This window comes from Rutilus rutilus (genome assembly GCF_951802725.1).
Source record: "Rutilus rutilus genome assembly, chromosome: 3".
Taxonomy (NCBI): Eukaryota; Metazoa; Chordata; class Actinopteri; order Cypriniformes; family Leuciscidae; genus Rutilus; species Rutilus rutilus.
The window spans coordinates 15,859,613-15,884,418 of record NC_140211.1 but is presented as its reverse complement, the minus strand read 5'-3'; the positions used below and the strand labels follow the sequence as shown (position 1 = coordinate 15,884,418).

The 24,806-nt window shown below is 38.2% G+C and overlaps 1 protein-coding gene across 2 annotated transcripts; it reads left to right on the top strand.

Moving 5' to 3' along the window:
• The first annotated feature begins 706 nt into the window (after positions 1-706).
• On the top strand, positions 707-23,631 carry minar1 (membrane integral NOTCH2 associated receptor 1). 2 transcript variants are annotated; one of them, XM_084405837.1, is made up of 5 exons: positions 710-847; positions 1,225-1,264; positions 2,014-4,289; positions 10,677-10,931; positions 18,949-23,631. In XM_084405837.1, exons 3-5 carry the CDS (start codon positions 2,052-2,054, stop codon positions 19,144-19,146), a joined length of 2,691 nt encoding a protein of 896 aa, XP_084261963.1. In that variant the 5' UTR covers positions 710-847; positions 1,225-1,264; positions 2,014-2,051; the 3' UTR covers positions 19,147-23,631. The 2 variants fall into 2 exon arrangements, with proteins under 2 accessions (XP_084261962.1, XP_084261963.1); XM_084405836.1 differs by having other exon boundaries at positions 707-1,264.
• Positions 23,632-24,806: the final 1,175 nt, after the last annotated feature.

Here is a 24,806-nt window from a genome sequence, read left to right as displayed (position 1 = left end):
TAGCACCCAAAACAGCAACAGCTAATTAAGTTTAATTAATGGTCTATATTTTATTTTAAATTTTTTATTTATTTGTTTGTTTGTAAGTTCTTGTGTGCCAGGTTTATTTATGCATGCATGCATGCTGTTTCATACATTGTTTTAAGTCTATTTGTTGCCAGATTTCCACTTCCACTGTGACATCTTACCCCATAGTGTGTTTGAACGAACTGACAACTAGCCCCGTTCTCCCCTATTTTATTTGGCTGATCGAGGCACCCAGGATGCGCTTCTCAACTTCTTCACTTTACATTAGTTTTCTTTTCCATTTTAACATGTATGCGTCCTTAGTCATCACCACGGATTGAACATGCATGTGTCTATCAGAAGAGCGCGAGAGAGTAGCGTTATACTTATGCAGTGCATGCGATCTGGCCGACGCGTTTCCCGCATGGCTGAGCCACTGACGCGTCACGCTGCGTGTTCTATTAAATGCCTAATGTGATTTAATTCCCGTTGTCGAACCTCAACCTGTCTCCACGCGCTCGCGAATGGTCTTAAGGTGAAATTACGTCATTCTAGGTGGAAACAAAGACGAGTTGAGCTCTCTGAGCTCCATCAGATGGAGAGAGAGCAGCTCCCTCGCCAAACTCTCCCTGCAATCCGGATAGGATACAGATGAAGAGAGGCCATTCCATAGCATTCCCAATGGTCAGGAGGACGCGGGGATATATGATGCTGAAGATGTGCCGTGCAACTGCAAAGAAATGCCTGTGGATTAATAATGCACTTCTGAGTTAAAACATCCCTGTCCAGCTTTTTCCCCCCACTGTCGATCCAGAGGACAGCAGATGGGACCGTTGAATAGGTGTGTGTTGTTTTATTCTTCTTGGTAATTTATTATGGATCTAAAATATTGTACTTTCAAATTTTAATGGGATGATTTTAAATCCCTCTCTTGCAGTATAGTCTTGTGATTGTGAATGTCCATGTGTTCATTTATGCTGCTTTTTTTTTTTACCATCGATTTTTTTTTAACCAGGCTTGGAGGAGGGTTTTTTATGCATGCATACTTGCACTGCAAATTGATTTACAGTCCTATTATGCAACTGAAACTGCATATTGCATGTGTAAAACAACAGTTTCTTTATGCACTGGATAATGCATTTAATTCAGTAGTTCAGCTTCTTTATAAGATTGTCATTGAAAATAAATTACCTTCCTTTCTTTTCTTTTAAATTCAAGACTGGAGGGACCAAATGTACAGTGGGGCACAAATCCATAGGTAAGTAAAATGTGATTTATTTCATAGCTCAGTTGTTTATTCTCGACAGCAATGAGGTCAAATGGAGAGAGCAAATGGAGACATTTGCTTTAAAATTTAAAAAATGTTCTCCTGTGAAAAGTAGTCTGTCATCTCACGACTCATGTGTCTTCTGAGTTTCAGGACAGATCTCAACAATAAGTAAAACTGTGCTCAAATTTGCTAATTTTACCAAAGTCTGTAGTCTGTGAATCTCAATATAAATTCAAATGTTTCTCATCAAATTCGAGCTACCATATTATTATGCTTTTTTCCAGAATTGTTTAAATGACAGGATGAACTTGAGATGGCATGGACTGTACATGGTTATCCAGCATGATTTGAGTTGGAAGGTGCATCTTGTGTTTTAATTGAAACATGGAAATCTGATCTTTTGCATAATGGAGTTGCATAATTTTTTCACAAATGTACATATTTGATTAGTGAACTAGAAATTGTGTTGAATCTTATTTCATATTAATTTTGTCAACCTTTTTTCTTCTTTTTTTTCTTCAAAATCCTAAAACTTTTGAGTCCTATATTTTGAATGTGGTCTCAGACTTTTTTAACCCACTGTAAAAGTTTGAAAATTGGTCATTGAAACCCCTTTATAGATCAATCAGAATTCTGTATGTGATGATTATGGTCCTGCATCCTGATTTGATTCTTATGGTAGTTTGGCAGATGGCTCACATTTCTTCAGTCACTAATCATTCATCTGTCCCCTGCAGGCTGTCCTGTCTTCACAAAATCAAGAATAAAAACAGCAATGGATGCCATGCCAGAGTATTCCCTCTTTCTTGTGAGGATTTTGGAGGAATTGGATACCAAGTACAGTACCGTTTCTTACCAAGACCTTTGTAAGTCCTTGTGTGCCAGGTTTGACTTGGTCCATTTGGCTAAGCTGAGGAGTCTGCTATTCTACACAGCATGTTTGGATCCAGCATTCCCCGCAACGTTATTCAAAGACAAAATGAGGTGCTCGGTGGAGGACCAACAGTCCAAGAAGCTCATGGTAGCTGCGGACATTGTCACCATGTTTAATCTCATCCAGATGAATGGAGGAATGGCCAAGGACAAGCTGCCAATGGGTTCCAGACCCAGGTTTCACAAGAACCAATCATTTGAGTCCTGTCGATCTGACCCGGATGTGTATAAATTCAACGACAATGACAGGGCATACAACCTTTTGGACACCAGGGGTCATCACATTTCACGTAAGTCACCCTGCCCGAAGTCTGACTGCAACAACTGCCAGCAGTTTATACCAACCTCAGACCCCAACTTCCTCTTGGGAGTCACCAAGGATCTGAAATGTAGGGCAGCATCTCTGGATAAACTACAGCATCTGCCACAGTACGCCAGCGTCAGTCCTCCTCCGTGTGAGATGCAGAGCACTTACTTCCCCATGGACATCGACAGCGAGTCTACAACGGACCAGGAATCTCTTCATATCAACCCAGGGATCAAGGATACTTTCGTGTCCAGCGGAGAGCCTTTTACCGTGCACTCATGCGTGCAAAAGCGGAATATCTTCAAAGAGGATTTCCACAACCTTGTTGCCTTTTCGCCCCACGTGATCACCAAGGAGTGCAGAGCAAATTCCAAAGCTGGTGGTGATTACCACCATAGGAGGGAGCTGAACAAGCCTCCCACTTTCTTCAATCACAGTTTTGAGCTGCCGTACAGCAACCCTTACTTTGAACCCGTCAGCTCACCCATCCAGAACAAAGGGCGGGTGAAGCATGAGAGCCTGGACGACTTGCAAGCATCCACCTACTTTGGACCTACAACGGTTTCTGAATGCGTGAGCAGCAGGAGGACTTCTAGCAAGCATGGCAAACAGCCAGCCTGGCCTGTCAAGAGCTTGAGCCTCAATACCGAAGAAGTTCCTGACTTTGAGAGGTCCTTCTTGAACGGCAAAGTGGCAAAGGACAATCATCGTCATAACATGGAAAATGACCAACACTTTCAGTGTACAAAAGACAAGCCCACTGCCTCTCCCTCAGGTTTCTCCAAGAAGTCAAATGGAACCAAAACAAAAGACATGGCTTCTGTGGCTTGCGGACCGAGTGTTGAGAAAAGAGAGTATGGGAAAAGGTACAAGGACAAGAGCATCAACTGTCCACCGTTTCATTCAGGTAATGTGGACAATGGCATGAGTGTTGGGACCCAGACGGAACAATCCCAAACTAGGAAAGTGAAAGATTACCCTGGTCACAACAAATATGGAGAGAGGCCGCCATTTAAACATTCAGATGAAGACTCTGAGATTGTCAGCGACGATATCAGCGATATCTTTCGCTTCCTGGATGACATGAGTGTGTGTGACTCTCTTGGAGTTGTGCAGTCCTCGTGCTACAACAGCAACGGCTCATTGTCTCAGGTGACGAAATCAGACGGGGACAGCTCACCTGAACGCAACACTGTCAAGCTGAGCAAAACCGGCATCAAACTAGACCGCCTCTTCCAGTCACTGGAGAACTCTGATGATGAGCTCAAAGAGAGCGTCTGCAAACTGGTACTCAGGATTGGTGAGATTGAGAAGAAGCTTGAGTCTCTTTCAGGGGTGCGAGGGGAGATATCTCAGGTCCTCTCAAAGCTTACTAAGCTGGATGAGAAGATTCAAGAACCGGAGTCTAATGGGAAATCAAGTGATAATGGTATGGTGGAGCAGATTAAGACTGATGCGAACCTCTCACCTCACGTTTTTCAGTGTCACACCACTGGACACAACATGAAGGTGGAAAAAAGTCCAGAATGGTGCTGCCCGGAGGAGGATGGGAGCGAAAGCATGAGAGTAAAAGCTTTAAAGAAAAGCGTATTCACACGCAGGTCGTCCAGGTCGCAAACTGAGGAGAACAGCGTCACTGAGTCCAAAGTGGCCAGCATCACCAACTCACCTCGAGACTGGAGGACTGTTTCTTACTCCAGTCACACAGGGGAAGAAGGGAAAGAAAGAGACCGGCATTGTGAAGGCAAGGACAGACATAGGAAACCAAGAGAGGTAATAAACCTGAATACTTAACATTTTTGTCTTTACTGTGTGTTGAATTTGCTGTTGTGAGTGTTGTAACCCAGATTCTGTGTTGCATTGCTATTGTGTTGACCCGCTGAATCACTTGATTGGTGAATCTCTTTTTAATCACTTAGTCAAATTGATATGCAAAACAGATTAATGAGATCTTGAGAGTCATCAGTCTAAATCAGAATTGGTCATACAACCAATTCACTGAATCAACTGAGATGACTTGCTTGCTCATGTTGACTTGAATTGAAATGAGCTCAGAACTGTTACTGCATTGCACATGCTTTTTGAAAACATGTAGATTTTCTGAAGAAGGTGCTTTGAAAAGTATTGTGTATAGTGCCTTAAAATGACTTGAGTTCAAATGCACCATGCATCATGCAAATTTGTAAGGCTATGAGATGCAGATCAATCCATACTTTGTTCTAATGGTAAAATCAGGGTTTGGTGCCCACTATTGCAAAAACTAAATTGTTTAAGGTTTAGTCTGTCATATAATGTGCTGTGTGACATATTTGAGCAAATCTACCATTATATTTGTTGATTACTGAGATGTAGCAACTGTTATATATTTAGAATTAGTCATTATATTTTAAGAGCTTGGTTATTGTGCAAAGACAAAAATTTTAACCATCATCGGGATTGAGTCAATCGGATTCTGTAAAGTACCCACTTACCTGGTTTTATACAAATCAGTCATGACTACTGGAAGAATGTTACGTCAACTAATTCATATTAATGAGCCAGACAGATAAGGTTGTCAGACCGTTCCTACACCCTTGCATGGTTTTGCCTTGGTTTACACCCCTAGGTAGTTATGCTCAATTACACTCCATCACTTCCCAAAATACATGCTGACATTTTGTTCTGGAAGCAAGCTAGCTTTGATATCATATCTCTAACAGTATAGCCGTGGTCTCTTGCGGTGCAATTATCACACAATTTCCCCATTCTATCCTACATCTAGCTGTATTTTTTTTTTTTTGCAGGGGCACAGACTGAGAGCAGGACACAGTAGAGAATCAGACAAATCATTTTAATTCAATCCCCTCAGAGGAACAAGGATTTCATGGCAAATTAGTCCTGTAAAGTATTTACTGGCTCTCGAGATAATATGTTGACACATCTGAGCTGAAGCTTCAGTACTCTGCAGCATTTAAACGTCTTAAGGTAAACAAGTTCAAGGATTCCATGAATACTACAAGGAAGATGAAAAAGTTTTATCAAAACCTCACTTTGTATACAGCTTTAAGAATGTAAAAATACTTGAGGTAAACAAGCAAACAAAAAATCCGTTTCTGGGCCGAAGTCTTTAGTAGCCAAGTTGGATGCAGTCTGCTCTGTTCTTTGTGGGTAACAGAGAATGGGCTTCCATTCCTGATCACATGCAGGTGGAAAACTGTTTTTACAGGTTTATCAGTTGTGAGCTGGGTTATGTTATGTTATGTTATGTTATGTTATGTTATGTTATGTTGTTATGTTATGTTATGTTATGTTATGTTATGTTATGTTATGTCTTATGTTTTGTACAATTTGTCATGTTATGGTATGGTTCTCTTTCATTTTTGTTTCCTTTATTTGTTCTGTTTCTTATGGTAAATTATTTGTTCTGTCTTGTTCTATTTCTTATGTCATAGTTCTATTTTAGTTCTATTTTTTAAATTGTTTTGTGCTGTTTATTTGGTTCTGTTCTATTATTTGAAAATTACTTTATTCTTTTCTTTATTCTATGTTTTGTTGTGTTTATTCTATTCTATTCTATTCCATTCTATTCTGTTCTATTCCATTCTGTTTTGTTTGTCTGTCTGTTCTTTTTATTTTATGTATTCCATTATTTTCTGTTCCATTAAGTTTTCTTCTTTTTTCACATTCTATTCTGTCCTGTTCTCTATTCTGTTCTGTTCTACAGTACAATTGTCTGTTTGTTCATTCGATTCGATTCGATTCTATTCTATTCTATTCTATTCTATTCTATTCTATTCTATTCTATTCTATTCTATTCTATTCTGTGTTGTTTTTATGTTTATATCTTTTCTATACATATTGTATTCTATTATTTTCTGTTCTGATTCTCTTCTATTGTGCTTCTCTTCTCTTCTCTTCTCTTCTCTTCTCTTCTCTTCTCTTCTCTTCTCTTCTCTTCTCTTCTCTTCTCTTCTCTTCTCTTCTCTTCTCTTCTCTTCCTAATGTATGCAACACTTACCCTTCTTTAGCCTTGGGAATATTTTCATGTTTTCTTAGTTTTCCTCCTCTGCCTCTCGCTCATGTCTTCTTGGCTTATTGCCCTGATTAGAAGCCTGCCAGTTCCTGTATCGTCCCTTCTGATCTTTTTGGGGAACTTGCGAGTGCCAAAAGTCCCTGCCTCTTTGGAACGATCCAAGCTGTAGTTAATTTTAGTGAATGGTCGCACAGGGAACTGGTGGTTAATTAAACCTCATTCACATTAATGAGAACACATAACAACCTTGTGCATTTCACCATTCTGTGGCCATTCTGCCTTTTGAGTTCTCCTTTATTTAAAGGTGAAGTGTGTAATTTATTCAATTATTTTCTCCTTGTATGACTTTAATGTAAAGAGTTGACCAATGAACAAGATGTTTATATATTTTTTTTCCTGAAAAGTGGAAACATCTTGTGTTCTGTGCCACAATCAAGCATGTATCTCTTAGTTAGAGCTTCCTGAACAGCCTGACAGCAACACTGACTCAATGACCAATGGTGTGTGTTTGGGGCGGAGCTATGTGTCTTGTCTGTCTAATAGCAGATGGGAATTGCAATTCTGTTTCATGACACTAGTGCAGCAGAAACTACACACTTCACATTGAAGGTAACAACTGGATGTTCTTACTTTTTCAGTGTACAGTTTTGTCTTTTTAATCTTTCATTTTAAAGCAATGCTTTCATGTATTCAAATCATGGCTGTCAATGGGGTTCCAAGAAACAGCTTGTCTGCCAAACATCCATTCAGCTGTGAATGTTTTGGTAAATGTTTTTCTGGGTTAATGAGAGTCTTATAGTGTGCATCCTGTCACCCTCTTTTATTTTCTTGCTGTCTACATCATCCTCTCTTTAATTGACATGAAGTTGTTACGCCAGCCTTCTAGCACGACTTCTTTATGAGAGAACGCAGCCAACGAACCCAGCAGTTCTGTACAGTGGGTGAGAAGATGTGAGAGAACTGTCATTTTCAGACAGGCACTTAGCACAACATCCGTTCCTTCTCACAAAGTGCCCTTGATAAAGGGCAAGGCAAACCTTTTTTCTTCTAGCCCAACCAAAAGTGCCAGCTAGCCAAGCGATAAGCTCATGTCAGTAGTGATCAAGCTAGAAGCACACTTAAATTATTTGGCTTGCAGAATATAAACAACCAATGCTTTTAGTCGCTTAATTTTAAATTCTATCTTTAATGAGGTTTTAATAAAGTCTGTGTGTGTTCATTCAGCTTAAAATTGTGCCGGACAAAGAATAGCCTATACTAAAGAGAAGTGCCCTGAATAGGCTGATGGATTTAGATGACAAAATTAAGGATTATATATTTTACAAATGTGAGAGGTATTTCCTGTGCAAATCTCAAAAGCACAATTCTAGGTTGTTAATTATGTTAATTACTATGTTGATAATTGGTTGCCAATAAGACTTTCTCATTGGTTTAGCGCAGTGTTATTTAGGTATTATTTTTATAGTATTATATTACTTATTAATATTAAAAATTTCCTTCTATTCATTTATATTTTTATTCAAATTTATATTTTTAGTTTTCATTTTCATTTTAGTTTGCTTTAGTAATTTTATTATGTTTTATTCGTTTTTAATACTTTAGCTTTAATTTAGTTTATTTCAGCTTTATTTTAAGTAGCGTTTATTTTAAGTTATATGGTTAGGTGGTTGTTGACTGGCGAAAAAGTATAAGAAAGTAGCAGTGCACCTTTCCCAAACATGCCACATGATATGAGGGATCCTACATGTTTTTAACGGTTACAGAATGTGCCAAAGTTTCATAGTTATTTAGGGAAATGTTTAAATCACTAACCCCAAGTAAGCAATTGTAATAAAGATTATTGCTTAGCAACAACACTAATGATTGTGTCTCAGTGAGATTACACTTAATGAATTTACAACAGCAGTAAAGATTTTTAATTTATTGCAATGCCATAATACATTGTTTTATAACTTGTAAGTTCAATGGTTATATTACAGTAAGGAGAAATAAATATGATATTCAGTGAGTCACAGTCCCTCTGTATGACATTGAGTTTGACCTACAGTACGTATTATTACACTGCTGCTGTTTTCTTGGCGAGGAATAACCTATATCTATGAATATCAGAAAGGCAATATTTTTCCTCCTCTCAGTTGGCCTTCCCTCATTTGCACCTGTGGTTGTTTGATCAGCCTTTCCCTGCTGGAAGCAGGAAGTGGATCAACACTCTTCAGCGCTCACTCCTGTGGCTTTTTTTAATTTTCACCTTAGCTCAGGCCAGACAGAACAATACCTTGCCTAAAAGAGAAGAACATTTAAGTGGGTGGGTGTTATTCTATAGACAGGGAGACAAAAATGACAGGGCAGAATAGAAATGCTGAAATTATATTGAAATATATAGATCAACTGGTGGGTTGCAACCCAAAAGTGGGTCGTGGAGTTAGTCATTGAAATACCAACAACAAAACGAAATTCGAAATGTTTTTCTGAGTGAAGACTTTTATTTTGAAAGACGCATTTAATTTATTCAACACATAATATCATCAAACACATTATAATATTATATGTCTTTTCTTTTTTTTTTACTTTACTTTATGGGATTGTTCATTACTTTATAATGGGAAAATATTAGGGAACCAGGTGTTTGTTTATTTGCTAATACAACAAGGAATGTGGAGAGGCCATTAAACAACATTCTTATGAAAAAATAGCTTAAAAAGAAAACAAAAAGTCACTAGATTTTTATTGACTCTCTTTTGAAAAATGTACTTGTATATATTATTGAAAGCTGCATCAGCTGGTTATTATTAAAGTTATTTTTTATTTTACACACTACTGGTCCCCGTTTTGCAAAATGACCCAGTTCGTGATAATCAAATTTTTCATGTTGTAAGCTGCAGCAATTTGGTTTCCCTCTGGGCAAGAATAAGCTCCTGACTAGTCTAAAGACTGAGACAATCACACATTTCCAGCTCTGCAAACAAGACCGCAGTCATTCCTGTAAGCACAATGATTCCTGCTTGCACCGTATATATATATAGGTAGTTAGACTCATGCAGTGCCAGCATGCTTTTTCTCCTGAGAGTTATAGCTCATGCAGGGTTTCAATAACTCTGAATTGCTGAAGGAAAGGACTTTTCTATCAGATCTTACTGTGTTTGCCTTTGCAAAAGTCACCACCATGATGTTAAGGGGGTTTTGGTGACTGCTTTGCTGAGCGGTTGCTAAGGTGTCCTAATAAGTTGTTAGATGTTGCTATGCAGTTGGTAGGTGGCCCCAAAATCTCAATGATTGTGGTCTCTAAACTCAACTTCCTTCTTCAAAGTAATGATTTTCCAGGTGAAAATGGTCCCAACTGCTCAGAAAAGCAATATCACACCTCTTCTCAGCAAGTTTTATGATTTGAGGTTTCATTTCTTTTTGCAGCACAAACAGTTGCAGTGTATGTTACTGCTCAAAATTTGTAGGGTCAGTAATTTTTTTTTTTTTTTTTTAGAGAGAGAAAGGATGCATTAAATTGATCAAAAGTGACAATAATACTTTTAAATTGTTGCAAAAACTTTCTAATTAATGTTGTTCTTTTGAACTTTCTATTTATCAAAGAATTCTGAGAAAAATGTATAACCGTTTCCACAAAAATATTAAGCAGCACAACTGTTTTCAACATTGATAATAATCATTTCTTGAGCAGCAAATCAGCATATTAGAATGATTTCTGAAGGGTCATGTGACACTGAAGACTGGAGCAATGATGTTGAAAATTCAGCTTTGCATCACAAGAACAAATTACATTTTAAAATATATTACAATAGAAAGCAGTTATTATAAATTCTAATAATATTTCACAGTATTACTGTTTTACTGTATTTTTGATCAAATAAATGCATCTTTGGTGAGCATAGGCGACTTATTTCAAAAACACTAAAAAATTACTTCTGAACAATATTTTGAACGATAAGTGTGCATCTCAAAATTGCACACATAATAAAAGCACGATTATTTGATCTTACCTTATAAAACTCACTTAATTGTGATATATTTTACATTTAATATCTTAAGTCATATTGCTTCTTAACTAAATATATCTTGATATGTTTAGAATGTTTAGATATTTGTACTGGAAAACACGACAACAAAATTCCTTTCCTCCCATTTCTCCCCTACAGACAGATCGACAGTATGACGCCCACCAGGCCCACCGTTCCTCAAAGCCGCCCAAGGACTCCTACCTGGTGGAGCAGGTGTTCAGCCCACACCACTTCCCTCCCGCGGTCAAGTCTCACGTGAAGGGCAGTCCTCTCTATACGGACCTACGCCTGACCGGCCTCGCCGATGCCAAACGTTCTCAGCCCTCCTGGACCATTGAAGAGTACAAACGCAACTCAGGAGACAAGAACAAGCTCAGCGCCTTGGACCTGCAGGTGAGAGCCGACCTCAGGGGCTTTGCATTGTGATTGCAACTGTGCCAATATTGTTGATTTTTCACTGTTTTTTGAGGCTGTGATATATGCTGTGTGTGGCGATCTGTGGGATTAGCTTTAAAGGCTGGGGCGCATGGGAATGGAGGCTTCGATTTTTCCTCAATCAATGCTTCTCTGCCAAATGCCGCCGGTGTGTGTCTTAAGGTCATCAGTGCAGTAGGTGACCTTGTGCGCTGTGAAATATTAATGATCCTTATTTAAATCACTCACTGTTGACAGTCAGGGACACAGTGCAATTACTGCATTTCCTTGGGTTCATTTCAATGCCAACATGAAATGCTGTTCACAACCGAATTCTGGATTCAAACGTATTTTTGCGTGAAACTGGGTGTTCAGTAATGAATCAGTTGATCCAGTTTTTACAGTTTGGACAATCTCTTAACAAACCAGACTGAACAATTTGTTTATGATTTTTATTATTGATTCTCGAGTCAACAACTTCTCGAATCCGATAAGCGTTTAATTTTAATTTTTGAAAAAAAAGAAGTATTTTATTTATTTGATTAAAACAAACAAACAAACAATGGTGAATAATGGAGATTAAATTATGCATATTCAAATAAAAAAATGTATGAGCGTATTCATGGCTGCAACAAAATGACAAGAAATGACAATAAAATTTACTCATGTCATTCCAAACCCGTAAGACTTTAGTTATTCTTTGGAACACAAATAAAGATGTTTTTGATGAAATCTGAGAGCTTTCTGTCCCTCCATACGCACCTTGACAAAAAGTTCATAAAGAGATCGTAAAACTAATCCATATGAATTGAGCGGTTTAGTCCAAAATTTTCTGAAGAGATTGGATCTAGGCTTTTATTCACATATAAATATTAATCAATTCACACATCAGTTGTGGTAAACAGAAGCTCAAGCTTGATCACTTGAAGTGCGAGAACCAATGAGTTTCATTCTCTTGTTACACAGCACGTCTGAGCTTTAGCAAGAACCAATGGGGTTCATTCTCGTGTTATGCAGCACGTTTGAGCTTCAGCAAGAACTAATGAGGTTCATTCTTGTGTTACGCAGCACGTTTGAGCTTTAGCAAGAACTAATGAGGTTCATTCTCGTGTGTTACGCAGCACGTCTGAGCTTTAGCAAGAACCAATGGGGTTCATTCTCGTGTTACACAGCACCTTTGAGCTTCAGCAAGAACCAATGAGGTTTCTTCTTGTGTTACGCAGCACGTTTGAGCTTTAGCAAGAACTAATGAGGTTCATTCTCGTGTGTTACGCAGCACGTTTGAGCTTCAGCAAGAACCAATGAGGTTAATTCTCGTGTGTTACGCAGCACGTTTTGGCTTCCGCAAGAACCAATGAGGTTCATTCTCGTGTTACACAGCACGATTGAGCTTCTGCAAGAACCAATGAGGTTTCTTCTCGTGTTACGCAGCACGTTTGAGCTTCCGCAATAACCAATGAGGTTAATTCTTGTGTGTTACGCAGCACGTTTGAGCTTCAGCAAGAACCAGTGAGGTTCATTCTCGTGTTAAACAGCACGATTGAGCTTCAGCAAGAACCAATGAGGTTCATTCTCGTGTCCCACCATGTTGTCACTGTCACGTGACCTATCAGCGTCAGTTGTGTTGCCTCACTTCTATTCATAAATCCCCTTCTGTGGCCTTTCAGGATAGTAAAATGTGCACTTCAGAATCTCACCGGAAGTAGTAGGTCATCTGGTTACTTTTTGAATACTAGGGCCCTATCTTGCACCCAGCGCAATTGACTTTGTACAATGACACATGTATCATTCCTATTTTGCACCCGACGCACAGCGGACTTTTCCCTCCACCAGATGCACGTCGGTAAATTAGGGAATGAACTTGCGCTCCCGGGGGCGGTTCAGCGAAAAGAGAAGGCGTGTTCCGGCGCAAACGTTCCCTGATGCTATTTTGCAGTTCCAGAAAACAATTCCGCCACAGACCAGGAAAAACCTAGTCTTACACATTTACCAAAATTATTATATGCCTGTTTAACCGAAGCTAATTTGGGTGGGTTTCTCCCATCCCCATACAATGTCACTTCTCTGTCTTTTACGGCCCTGATGAAAACGTCGGTCTCCTCAGCTGTGAACCACTCCTGGTGTGCGCCTGGCAAATCCGCCATTATAATAGCAATTCGCCATGGAACAAGCACGCCTGCTCTTAAAGGGAATGTGAGATGACGCTCTGATTTCACGTTACGCCCAAACCACACCTATGAATAATGAAGCTACTTCAGACCAACCCATTTTAGATTTGCGTCGGGCGCAAGTGTCATTTATCCCGCCAGTATAATAGCAACAGCGCCCGAGATCCACCCACAAAGTTACTTGCGTTTCGCGTTTGATACTTGCGTTTCAGATCGTTAAAATAGGGCCCTAAGTATTAGAGTACTATGTACACTACTTTTGGCGTACTGTTTTTCGCATAGTATATAGTAGGGAAGTATTTGATTGAGCTTCATAAATGAAGGCGCTTTAAGTGTTTTTCACATTAAGCATTGTAGAATGTCCTACTGTTTTAGTGATTAAAATACTGCAGCAGGTGCGGTATGTGGGTTGGATCACACGTGCCCAAAACTTGCAATTTGTTGACATATTTTTGTTTTTCTTCTTTTGGCCTGTGCTGCAGGTTTATGGGTGTTTTGCCCTCCAGGTCTTGTGACTGAAAACTAAGCATTTTTTATTAACTTTATGAAGATTCATTGCTACAACAAATTAAAATTGTGGCATAAGACATTGCAATAAGGATTCTTATTAAAAGCAAATAATTTGCGTACATACAACTTGGAATGTTTTAGAGAGAATGAGAGGCATGTAATATGCCATGATGAGACGTAAAAAAGAATCACTGAATTGTTTTTTGAATCAGTTGGTTGACATGAACAAAAGACTCAAAAAACGAATCATAGTTCCCATAAAAGTAAAAAGTTACTGGAATGAACAAGAACAAGTGCTTGAAAGTTGAAAAAAATTAGTTTTTTTTTTTTTTTTTGCAAAGACCAGGAATATGGGGTTCATTTTTATTCATGTTGATTTTAAAACCTTCTGTTGTGCACATTTTAGATTAAGGCTTATGGTTGTCTGTTTCAGACGATGTTTATCTGTCTTCATCTCCAGACATAATCGCATTCTATTGATAGAGGAGGGCTCACAATAAAAAGGCTTTAGTATAGGAGAAAAGCAAGCTTCTTTCATACAATACCATAATCTATGCTCTATTTTATTGACTCTCTCAAGATGGGTATTGATTTTGAATGGATAAAAGCAAATGATGGCTTTAAAACTAGCTGTTCTTGAACAAAATAAGAAAGATGGAAAAGAAAAGTAAATTGCTGACTTCTTCAGAGACTTGTGCAATGGCTGCAGCAGGATGTGAAATGTGCCCTAGATCTTTTCATCAAATATGTGTTACATGTTCACCCCAGTGCATAGACAACTGGCTAGAACCAGGGGTGGTGTCTCTCTCTTTTTGCCCATTTGCAAGAGTTGTAGGTTTTCTGAAGGCCTGCTTACCCAACCACAGCATGAGAGGAGAAGAAAACAGACAGAGAATGTCAAAAAGACAGAACACAGCTCAAGCAATGCTACGTACCAGTGATTCTTAGTGACCCAGCACAGCACTTTCGAACCTTGACAAAGCAAAGAGTTTTTTGGATTTGTGCAGCAAGCATGCAATTGTACAAAAAATATATCATGAGGTGATTAAAATGATTTGCAATAATTTGCATTTTCAATAATCAGCCATTTCTTTTTATCTGCCCTACTTTTTTTCTGTTGATCTTGTCACCTGATGTTATTTAAATGGCTGTTTTTTTTTGTTTTGTTTACTACAATATGGTTTTTGTTTGTGCAATGTTTGCCGTATATTGTTGCAAGCACAAAAACATTTATCAAATAGATTTTTGTCATCTGATTTCAAATTGGATCTGAATCTGACCTGCATCAAAAATAATTTATTTTACCTATTAGGGCACTTTCACACGAGCACTTTTGGTGCGTACCCAGGTTAAATTGATGTCAGAGTTCAGTTTGTTTGGATGAGGTGAGCACGGTTTTCTGAACTTGAGTGCGCACTCGAGAATGGTCTGTGGAACGCTTCATGTGAACTCTGGTATGATTTGCTGCTGATATGAACGCATATGAACTCTAGAGAGGAGCATTTTATGTAAATATATGCAAATATATGTAGGGGAGGGAGGATCAGTCGAACTCAGGTTCGGACCAGGCAGTCGAACCAACTGTCACACCCTTCTTCTTTGTTTCTTCTTAATTTATTTATGAGCTGTATGGGAAGCCGCAGAAAAGTTTGAGTGTGTGTTAAAATGGACCATCTATTGAAAACCAGTGCAGACTGAACGCAAGAAAGCGTCCAGTGAACGGTCCATTAGGTGACTTTAGAAGTAGAAATTCTGTTGTCATAGCAATTACTGAGAGGGAGATTTATAAGACAATTAATCATGTGTTTCTCACAGGAGAGTTGTGTACTGCATTATTTCCAAACTAACATTAGTGTTTATTCCCTGGAACTTTACAAGCCAGCTTATGGTGTAATTATTCTCTAGATCACTGATTGTGTTTCGGGAAAATAGACAATGTTAACCTGATTAACATTTATCATTAATATTTAATGGTAGGTTTAATGTTGAGCCTTGAATTTATTATCTCTATAATGTCATTATATTTTAATAAGGCTTTTTCTGCCTGTAATGTTTTAATATGAAAAATGGAACTGAAATGCTTTTTAGTAAATGATCAGGTAGCAATTGCACATTAGCAGTCAACTACAAGAAACAAAAAAACAAATTTCGTCACCTTTAAAACACATGATTGGTATTTCCCTTCACTATGAAATTGTAAGAAGAGAAAATCGGATTCTCTTTCTCGTTTACAGCTGCCATTGATATAAGATTACTCTGAGCTTATTGGAGATAGAAACGGCTAATACCTGCGTGAATTTGTATACTTGCTCAGTGTAGTGGAGGAAAGTGTCATCAGTGACAGCGTCCTGCTGCTTGTCATTGCTGAAATTAATGCCATCTGATATTCAGAAGCAATCCACGTGTGAAAAATGGCAACATTGAACACACTTTGCTGGTATTGATATAAGATTACTCTGAGCTTATTGGAGACAGAGATGGCTGACACCTAGTGTGCGTGAAGTTGTATGTGCTCAGTGTAGTGGAGGAAAGTGTCATCAGTGACAGTGTCCTGCTGCTTGACATTGCTGAAATTAATGACATCTGATATTCAGAAGCAATCCATGTGTGAAAAATGGCAACACTGAACACACTTTGGGTGTAAAAGGTTCCTGGAGGACAATTATTAGGGGCATTGAAGATGGCATCATCGGCACAGCTGTGGAAGATCATGTACTCTTGACATTAGATGGATGTCTTGTAATGCCAGATTGATTAGACTAATCTTTCGAAATCTGTTTAAGCTGGTATTTGCTGGTTGGTCTCCCAGTCTGACCTGGTGAAATGTGTCCAAAACCAACTAGCAGCCTGGCCGAGGAGGGAGAGTTTTTTTCTTTTTTCTTTCTTTTTTTACCTGCATGGCCATGTCCCACTGCACATTACAGGTATTCTTTTGTTATAAATAGCCTACTTGAAGAAATCAATAAATACATGTAATAGTTGATATTATATTTCTTTATTTATTATTAAAATAAAAAAATGTAAATAACATTATTACAGGTTTTTATTTATTTTATTTATTTATGAATTTATATTATGTTTCTATTATTTTTATTATATTTATACATTTATATATTTTTTCATATTTATTTATTTATATTTTTTTTTTTTACAGCTTAATTATATTATAGAGCTTCTAACTGCTGCTGAAAAGCTATTGCTGAAAAATAGATGAAAACATTGATGGAAATGTATCTTTTGATCCCTGGAATTACTGTATATTACTGTACCTTTACTCTATCTATCTATCTATCTATCTATCTATCTATCTATCTATCTATCTATCTATCTATCTATCTATCTATCTATCTATCTATCTATCTATCTATCTATCTATCTATCTGTCTGTCTGTCTGTCTGTCTGTCTGTCTGTCTATCTAGCTGTCTATCTATCAAGCCGTCTATCTATCCTATGTCTGTCAATTATTCTATCTGTCTATCCTATGTCTGTCGATTATTCTATCTAGCTGTCTATATAAACTTTGGAACCTAATACATTTTTTTTACAAACATTGTTTTTAAATAGAAAAATTAGTTATATGACTTTTTGTTAGTCAAATTTGAATTGCAATTCTGCATCCAGTTTACAGTTTTTCTCAGTCGCTTTGGTGCATTTCTCACATCACTATTTACATTTGCACAACAGTTAATGCAGTTCTCAAAACAATTAGTACAAACTGCAAAACCTAGTTGATAACCTGCAAAAGCGTGTCACTTGCTCAAAATGGATAGCTCATTCCTCAAAAGCAAGTATTCATGTCAATGAAAGTGTCAGTGTCATCAAGATGAAAAGTCCTGACACCATTGTGTATGAACAAGATAGTCAAATGGCTTTGTCATGTTTTCATTATGACAGTTTACTCTGTAAATGTTTTCCAATGCAAAAAAGTCAGATCTTGGTGACACTACCTGAAAATGCTCAAGACAGCACTATATACTATTTGCACAGTCATTTGAAAAATACAGTAAAGTTACACATTACTGTATTTAGTGAGGTAACTTGAGTACAAGACACTGAATATGTATGTTTCACATTTTACTGCATATGCTTTTTGCAATTCTAATTTGTTCACAGCATTGTGCAAAAGAAAAAATACACCCTTATTTACAACAAACATAATCTCCCTTTGGGTAGAGCTGTGCACAACTGTAAACAATATTGCAGTACATATTGGAACTGAACATACAACATACATAGTACTGTAATCATTCATGCACATCCAGACATTCCTCTCTGTCTGGCCACATAATTTCATCAACATCACAGTGAATATCATCTGTAGCTCAACTGCAAATTGTTCAATTTAGGAGACATTTAAATAAAATAAAAAAAGATTTAAAAAAATGTGTAAAATTTGCTTGACAGATTTTGACAACTAGTTCAACATTTTTGTATGTAATGACTTAAGCAATGAAATGAGGACTATTAGTTTTATATGGAATGACTATTCAGCATTCACAAGTATAGTTAATTTTGACTGACATGACATAAGCAAATGATAATGTTATAAAACAGCAGAGAGTTGTATGAAAGCAACTGATGCATGTCCAAAAGCATTTGCAATTTGTTGGAAGGAATGAGAAACTGCTACTATGATGTGCACAAATGACTAAATGTTGTGGAGGTTGAACTAACTGTTGTGCAAATGTAAATAGTGATGTGAGAAATGCACCAAAGCGACTGAGAAAAACTGTAATACCTCAGTTTAACTCTGGATGGCATAGGCTACAACCTTGCTAGCAACACCCTATAGCAACTTACCAGAACACCATAGCAACTATATGACACGCTAAAATCGAATCAGAACAACTTAGCAACAACATAGTAACGAAATGACAGCCACCCAAATCACCCTAGCGTCATGATGGGACATGTGTTATGCACAGACAAGCAACACTCATGTTTTCTTCAGAAAAACTTCAAATGTTGTTTTGTCCCCTTCAGCTTCTTTGGCTATTTTTGTCTGACTGTTCCTATTTTCCTTGCCGTCATATCTGAACATCTCATCCTGAACCGTCACACATCACCCTTTCCTCTTTCTCATTTCCCCCTCACTCGCTCACCATATATTCAATTAAAATGGCAATTTGATGAAAAATTCCATCTCGGCAGAATGTGTTGCTTTAGGAATCTGTCTGCAGTTAGTGTGACGAGTGGACAAGAGCTCCATTTATCTTCCACAGTCTTCATTTAACAGCCGAGACCTGGTACAATCACGGTCTGCTCCACACAGACGCTTTCCTTTGCAGAACCTCTCACCTTTTCTGTTCCCCTGCAGGTCCAGGATTCACTCAACCCCAACAATCTGGAGTACTGGATGGAGGACATCTACACGCCGGGCTACGATTCGCTGCTCAAGCGCAAGGAGGCGGAGTTTCGCAGAGCAAAGGCGTGTAAAATTGGCGCGCTGATCGCTGCGGCCGCCTGCACTGTGATACTGGTCATCGTAGTGCCCATTTGCACCATGAAGTCTTGAGGTTTCTATCTGTTTTTCTGTCAGATGGTGTTTGTATCACTGTATTCTTTACTGGCGTTGCACAGACGCTAGGACAAACATGGGACTTCATTTGTGGAGGTCTGTAATATTATGTCTGATTTCAGCCTCCGGCCTTAGACTTTCTTGGAATGTCAATCGAAATATATCACAACAAAGAATTAAGGATTGCAATTTGACGTTTGTCTTTTTTATTTACAGTAGTCAATATTTATAACTTGAATAAATTATTTGTTATGCAGTAGATGGCCTTGCTTAAAGGCTCAGAGATGCACCCTTGTTTTATAGCCAAAATATAATGTACCGACACGTTTTATGTATGTTTTTTTTCTTTTTTTCTGGTATTGCAATAGAAACTAAATGGAAAGCTTTATGTTTAAGCGCATTCTATTTTTTACTTTACTATGATTATGAGAATTTTAACAAGAGTTATTTTTCAATGAATACACCGACAGAATGTTTTAAAGAATGAGTTAGATTTATCTTTGGAAATGACTGGAATGTTTGGGCTTGTGCAATGCCTTTTTATAAGGAATATATATACTGTATATTCAGATTGCTCAAATATAATTCATGTGGTAATTCAATGAGAACACATTTGAACTGAATAGTTCACCCAAAATTTTTTATTCGATCATTATATATACCCACCTTTATGTTGTACTCAAATGTGTGCCTCTCTGGGAATTTATTTTTATTAATTTTTTGTGAGAAATTCTGTGCTCTTTTCCATTCAATGACTGTATTCTCAAATAACACAAAAGTAGTCCATATGACGTGTGAATTATATTGTTAATGCAAAATGTTCATGGAATAAGCACTAACAAGCTCAAATATTCATCTAGTGTCCAAACTACCCATATTTCATGGAATTTTTTTTTTTTTTTTTGCTTAAAATTCTTTCAAATAGTGACAGAATTAAATTTTTTTGGTGAATTATTCCTTAATGTGAGGGGTTTTGATTGTATGTGAGAACAGTAAAATGACTCTATTAATGATGTTATTGTTTGAACAGTGACACGTGACTTTATTTCCTTTGGATTTGTTCTGTATTATTGTGCCAATACAGCACTTCAAAATCAACAATATCACATAGCTGCTTTCTATTTGATACAGTATATGTCATATCTTAACTAATCGTAATATACTTGAATTGCCAAATCACTTTCAACTAGCTCAGTTTTTATCTAAAAGTCGAATGTTTGGACCTGACAACGAAAACTGTGAACTTCCCTTAATGATGTTCACTTTTGACACTTTGTACACTCGTGGGGGTGATATTTCTGAGAAGTCAAGCTGTAGGACCATGAGTGAAAACCGCCTACTAGTCAGAAACAATATTTCAGCTATTACACTTAGGTGCTGTTCCAAAACTAATGAGCTGCCTTTTGCTTGTCTACCGCCTACATAGGCAGCTACCTTCTAAGGCAGCATCCTAACTGAAATAGAAACTTAGTGACTGATCTAGTGCATCTGTAAATGTCTGTGTAATCAGCTCACTAGGGTTTGGAACAAATCCTGAGCAAAAACAGAAAAATATTGTTCCACCTGATATGTGCAGGTTTTTCTTTTATCACAAATCTGAGAATGTCATAGGGATAGAGTGCTGCAGGAATGAATCCTAAAACCCGAAAATGAGTTTGCAATTTTTGCACTTCAAGTTCCATCGTCCTTTAGTCAATAGGTTTTTTTAATGGGTTTTAAAGGCCTGAAATAAGGTTTGTGGTTAATACAAGCTCAAGATATTTTCACATTTTATTCTATGACATAAAATACATATCTAATACCCCACTTGTGCTTTTCAGAGCTTTTTTTGTGTCTTGAAAAGGGTGGTTAATAGTAAGATAGAGGTTGTCGGGGTGATTAAACATCATCACGCCAAACAGGTAATCTCATCTACTCACTAGTCCACTTTTACAGCCTCATTCATAATCACGCTCTTGCAAACTCTTCTAACTGAATTTTTCCAACTTTCCAATTTTTAAAGATTGGAAGAGTTGTTGGAAGCTTAATGGTGGTAATGTTAAAGTCTTGCGACCGTGGTGTAGTTTGTTTATGGCCTATGTTAAGCTTTTTACTTCTGCCGATTGTATTTAGGCTTCGAAATTCCTAAAAGTTGTGTTTATTTGTGAAGATTATCTTGAACAACATGTGTAAGATGCAAACTTCTGGGTTGGCACACAAAAATACATCACTTCAGTGCTCTATGACCTCTGTATGCTGATAGCATAACGGTGCATTTCTTACCCTTACAAAAATAAACGGTCTGTCTTTATAGTCTGTTGTATCACAGCAAAAATGTTCCATGTTAAGCAGAACCAGAAGTAAACAATTTGTAGATGGACAGCACTGAAGAGTGCACAAGGGGTCGTAGGAGTGTTTGGGAAACCTGTTTGGTACCACTAGTGCCATAGAAATTACACACTTCATCTTTAAGAGAAATTTAATTTGCACATAAAAACGACATTAATAGAATGATACATTCTAAAAGTGAGAACTAATTTTAATCTTACAATTGTTCTTGGGAGTTCTGCAACAGCATTGTTTTTGACAATGAATACATTTTGAAATATACACATTCATATCCCTATTACCACTGTAGTTTTGCAATGTTATACTCAGAGACTTATATGAGTAATTCACAAAATAATGATGCTCCTGTCATTTATTTACTCACCTCATATAAATCCAAACCCATATGCTGATATTGTAATTCTGAAGTGATATGACAGCATTGTGTAGGGAGAACTGAAAATCACTGAATCACAAATTATCAGCATCAAAATCTCTTCATCCCTATCTGTCAGTCACGTCCGACGTTATGTTGAAGACTGACAAATGGGGTCTCACTTGGGAGCCTCTGAGTTTTAGAAAAACGGCCAATGGAATTAGCGAATGGAATTTGCATGCCAAGCCACTCCCCCGTACATAGGGGTATATAAGATGGCGGCACACATCCTCTTATTCCGATTTTTGCTTCAGAGCCGAGTAGCTATTCTACTGAATGATTTGTCTTCCTGTCGCCTCTACTACAAGGAAGCATTCTTGCTGGTGGTCTATGGCGTATTCTCTTCCAGGCTCCGAGCTTATGCTTTGAAGTGGAGTCTGTTCGCTGAGTGGTGCTCTTCCCACCAGGAAGACCTCCGGAGATCCCTGAATGGCTTTTGGTATTTTGCCGCTATTGTGGCACATCAAGTTGTAGTTTGTCAACTAGGAAAGCACGACCTGGTCATCAGGTTCCTGAGAGGTGCCAGAAGCTTAAATCTTCCCAAACCACACCTCATCCCCTTTTGGGATCTCTCTGTGGTCCTCTCTGGACTGCAGAGAGCTCCCTTTGTGCTGCTGGAGTCAGTTGAGCTTAAGATCCTGTCCCTGAAGACAGCGCACCTGACCGCGCTCACTTCCATCAAGAGGGTGGGGGTGCAGGCATTTTCGGTCAGCAAGTTGTGCCTTGAGTTCAGGCCAGCCTCTTCTCATGTGATCCTGATCAACGGCCCGGATACGTGCCCAAAGTTCCCACCACTCCCTTCCGGGACCAGGTGGTGAACTTGCAAGTGCTGCCCCCAGAGGAGGCAGGCCCAGCCCTTGCGTCGCTTGCGTCGCTGTGTCCCGTCCACACCCTGCGTATTTACATGAGCTTCAGAAGCTCTGAGCAGCTCTTCAAGCACCTTCTTTGCTCTCCGGGTGAGTTTCCCACTTGGTAAGCCCTGGGTTGAGTTTCCTCCGTGCATCTTTCGGCAGTCAGATATGACGGAGGCGTCCAACGCCAGGCCTGGTTCTCGAGATGCATGCCTGGTTAGTCAGCACTTGATGCTAGATGCCCCATATGTTGTGATTTCCCCTTGGTAATTCAATATGTGTATTGTTCCACTGTGCAGTTTTTATTGTCGGTAAACCTCTGTCTTTCCCTGGGCAGATGTAACCCTTGTTCCCTGATTGAGGGAACGGAGACGTTATGTCTCTCCTGCCACAACCCTGAACCTCCACTGAATGACCGGGACCCCCTCTCGGCTCCTCAGTATAAACTTGAATGAGTGGATGCATGCCGCCATCTTATATTCCTGTATGTATGGGGGAGTGGCTCAGCATGCAAATTACACTCGCCAATTCCATTGGCCATTTTTCTAAAACTCAGAGGTGATTGGGGATCCCAAGTGAGACCCCATTTGTCAGTCTTCAACATAATGTCTCCATAACAAGGGTAACATCAGTAACCAAGACAGGAAAAAATAACAGCATGATGGTGAGTAAATAATGACTTGAACTGTCACTTTTGGGTGAACTATTCCTTTAATTGACCTGATCAGTAATTAGGGCATTTGAATGTGACCTTTTCTTTGATTGACTGAATGTCCGGTGACCTTGCCTTCAACACAGGAACTGTGTGTAGTAGCACGCTGTAGAACCTTGTAAATATTTTCAGGTTTAAAACATATTGTGTGAATCAAGTGTAACTGGAGTCATATTCTAATAAATCTCTTACTGTTCAGACTGTTGAATGTGCATCGATCTATTTCTTTGTATGTTTTATTATAATTTTTCATATTTATACTGTATATCTCTATTCCTCTGGATATGCTCCCTGAAACCAGACTATGACAGGGATCCAAATATGGAAAGTATAATGATGGTATTTTCCCAAGAATGTGGAGGCAACAGAAATCTCGAAATTTCTAGGTGTGAAAAGCTTCTCAAACACTCATTGGGATCAAACTTGCATTCGTAGGCTCTGTTGCAAAACCAGGTGAGCTGGTTTTAACCAGGTGATATTAGGTTTATTATTTTATAAAACTTTTTGTTCAAAACTTTATTTGAATATGTAGTGCATGTTAGATAACATTACATTGTAAGTCAAATCCGTCCTTAGTTATTTTAATGTTTTTGGCAGGGTTTTAAAAAGGTGCATTACATATAACTGTAACCTAAAAGAATGTAGAGTAAAGATTTTTCAGAAGCCGTGCAAGTTACATTTAATGAAAGTTTATTAAAGTCTGCATGAAACTGAAGTTGCGATAGTCTTGTCTTCCCTACTGTGACATATGTCCAAGTGAAACGGCTTCTCAAACAAGACATCAAGAAATTAGTTGGGTGGGGCTTGATTTTGTCCAATGGAATTGATTGGATGGTTGGGTGGTTGTGTTTTGCTATTAGTGGATCTCATTTGAGTGACAGGTTGTCCCGACCTCACGCCAGTAGCATCATCAGAGAATTATGTCACTGCAAGTGGGAGGGGAAGTTATTTTGATTAAAAATTATGAGGGCACATGAATAAAAATAAATAAAACTACTGTTGTGCATTAATAAATCTTTTATAATGAACACTGCAATATTCCATTATAAATAAGAATAGTCAATTTTGATGAATCATTCGCAATAAAATGAGGACATAATAAAAAAGTAAATTGGGACAGATTTGATGTCATGTTAACTTTAAGTACAGTATGAGTATGAGTACTGCAGCTGCTCTCAGGTTCTCTCAGCGTGATATCTACCCCATGCTGTATTCTGGCCTGCTGAGTGGAGCTTATAAGGAATTTGGCACAGGCTGGTGTGTGTAGCTGGCACTGACCTGGCACTGGGGACATTATCAAGAGCAGATCTTAACTAGAGTGCCAGAACCCACTGAGACTAGAAAACACTTT

Excerpts from the sequence above, each read along its gene's own strand:
- minar1 (XM_084405836.1), top strand. The coding sequence starts at position 2,052 with ATGGATGCCATGCCAGAGTATTCCCTCTTTCTTGTGAGGATTTTGGAG. Across the intron at positions 4,290-10,676 it reads GACATAGGAAACCAAGAGAG|ACAGATCGACAGTATGACGC; the intron begins GTAATAAACCTG and ends TCTCCCCTACAG. Across the intron at positions 10,932-18,948 it reads TCAGCGCCTTGGACCTGCAG|GTCCAGGATTCACTCAACCC; the intron begins GTGAGAGCCGAC and ends GTTCCCCTGCAG.